This window comes from Aplysia californica, unplaced genomic scaffold (genome assembly GCF_000002075.1).
Source record: "Aplysia californica isolate F4 #8 unplaced genomic scaffold, AplCal3.0 scaffold00146, whole genome shotgun sequence".
Lineage (NCBI taxonomy): Eukaryota > Metazoa > Mollusca > Gastropoda > Aplysiida > Aplysiidae > Aplysia > Aplysia californica.
The window spans coordinates 1,325,565-1,327,487 of record NW_004797416.1 but is presented as its reverse complement, the minus strand read 5'-3'; the positions used below and the strand labels follow the sequence as shown (position 1 = coordinate 1,327,487).

General features: G+C 39.1%; 1 protein-coding gene across 1 annotated transcript in view; it reads right to left on the bottom strand.

Moving 5' to 3' along the window:
- LOC101855334 (serine/threonine-protein phosphatase 6 regulatory ankyrin repeat subunit A) overlaps positions 1-1,765 on the bottom strand; it is a gene marked incomplete in the record, with an annotated part of 15,466 nt that extends 13,701 nt beyond the window's left edge. Inside the window, 1 exon segment of the mRNA XM_013081804.2 lies at positions 487-1,765. Within this exon segment, the coding sequence (XP_012937258.2) occupies positions 487-656 (170 nt within the window).
- Between the last annotated feature and the right edge of the window lie 158 nt (positions 1,766-1,923).

Here is a 1,923-nt window from a genome sequence, read left to right as displayed (position 1 = left end):
CCCCCCCCCGAAAGGCAGACTGGGAACTGCTGGCATTATAAGATTTTAAAATAAGAAGAATGAGTTTGTAACCATTTCCCAAGACTCGAAGCTAGCTGTTTATCAAGAGCTTAATTGACTGCTTGCACTGTACGCTTCATGAAAAGCCGAGAAAATTTCTGAATGTTATAGTTATAGGGTCTGCTGGGGACATAACAGTTTGTAAAACACACATAGGCAGCATGTTGTAGAGCATGGATATATACTATGCAAATGTAATCATTGCCATTGATGTGTGTGTGTATGTGTGTAGGCTACGAGGTAAAACACAACCAATGCGCCAGGATCTGGACAATAAAGATGTTCTTAAATTAATTATTATCATATTGGCCGAGTGAGATAGCAAACAAAATGTTGCAGGTCAGTAATTCATACCCTGGGTCTGGCCATGCTACGTAGTGGGACACTCCAGTCTCATGCACCGCTCGCTAGCCCTTCTGTTCTTACTTCAGACAATCTATGTGACCTTTCCCACAGCAGACATGGAGTAGCGACTTGGAGCTGATGTTCATCATGTCGTCGTAGAATTCATCCACATTACCTCCCTGCTCCAGCAGCTCGTTAAGTCTGTCAGGTTTGTTTTCAGCCACAGCAAAATAAAGATCACCCGATTCCATTTTCTGGTGGGGGGGAAGGAAAGAAGAAAGACCTGTCTGAAAACTTGGAAAGTGAATGTTTTCAGAAGTGGAGATAATGGAACTCTTTTTAACTTAAAGGAAAGAACATTGCTAATTGCACACTGAATTTTCGACCGTTGAAAAAACCCCCCAAAATTCTTGGAACACACTATATCCAGACTCTATATCTTACACCAAAGTTTGAAATAATATTGTGAGGAAAGTACTGACAAGGTTCACATAAAATGATTTGTTAGCAAGACAAAAGATTTTAAGTGTATTTGAATTTTTAGAACAAATGTGAGGCATCGTGGTGACATCAGGATCTAATGAAAATACTGTACAATCAAAGAAACCAGCATTTTTCCGCCAGTTGGGCAGATTTTTACATTTTCTTTTTTTATATGGCTCTCCATCTTCTATATATGTCCTTTAAAAAAGACATTTCGATGTGGATTTTTTTTAAAAACGATAATCATGACATGTAATATCTCGACTGATTTTCAAGATAAAAATTAGTATTTTCTTCATATCAAAAGCACAGAAAATGAACAAGCTTTAACTCTTCATCTCCGGGGGGGCTCACCAGCACAGCAGTGTTCTGACTGCGAGCCACTGGGAGCAGCTTGCCTGAGATAAAGGGTTAAAACGTTGCCAATAACTTCATTTGCCCAAAAATTCATAAGCGCCACATTCCACTGCATCGTGACACATTATATATAATGGCTAGCCACTCATTGTTTCCCCCTCTTGAACCTAAAAGTTGAGATGATGATATTGAATAGTGATAATTCATATTATAGGATAGTTTTGAAAGTATTATATTGTAAAGTTTTATTATCATTAATTGATTAAAGAAAAAAAAAAAATCAATATATATGTGAATATTTTTGCTATTGCACCTTTCTCTGGTGACAAACAAGAGTCGTTAAAAGCTAGCATTGTACAGGTTTCATTACTATTTATGGGTAAATCATGTCAAACATTTACGTATCTCTAGTTATGGCTGGGTCAAGGAGATTAAAAGTAATGGAGGATGCCCTGTGGGTGGCACCGCACGCCTGATAGGAGCCCTCTCTCGCGGCGGAACTGTGGGCTACCTGCGCTGCGCGAATCCCCGGCTCACGCACTGAAATCTAGATAAGAAAGAAGGTTTTATTCCGAGGTCTTTCAGATTAGGCAAGTCAATTAGTAAAATGCCTTGCACCTGTGTTGTATGTAAGTGTAAGAACAGATATGATGCTGCAGTGGACCGAAGTTTTCACAG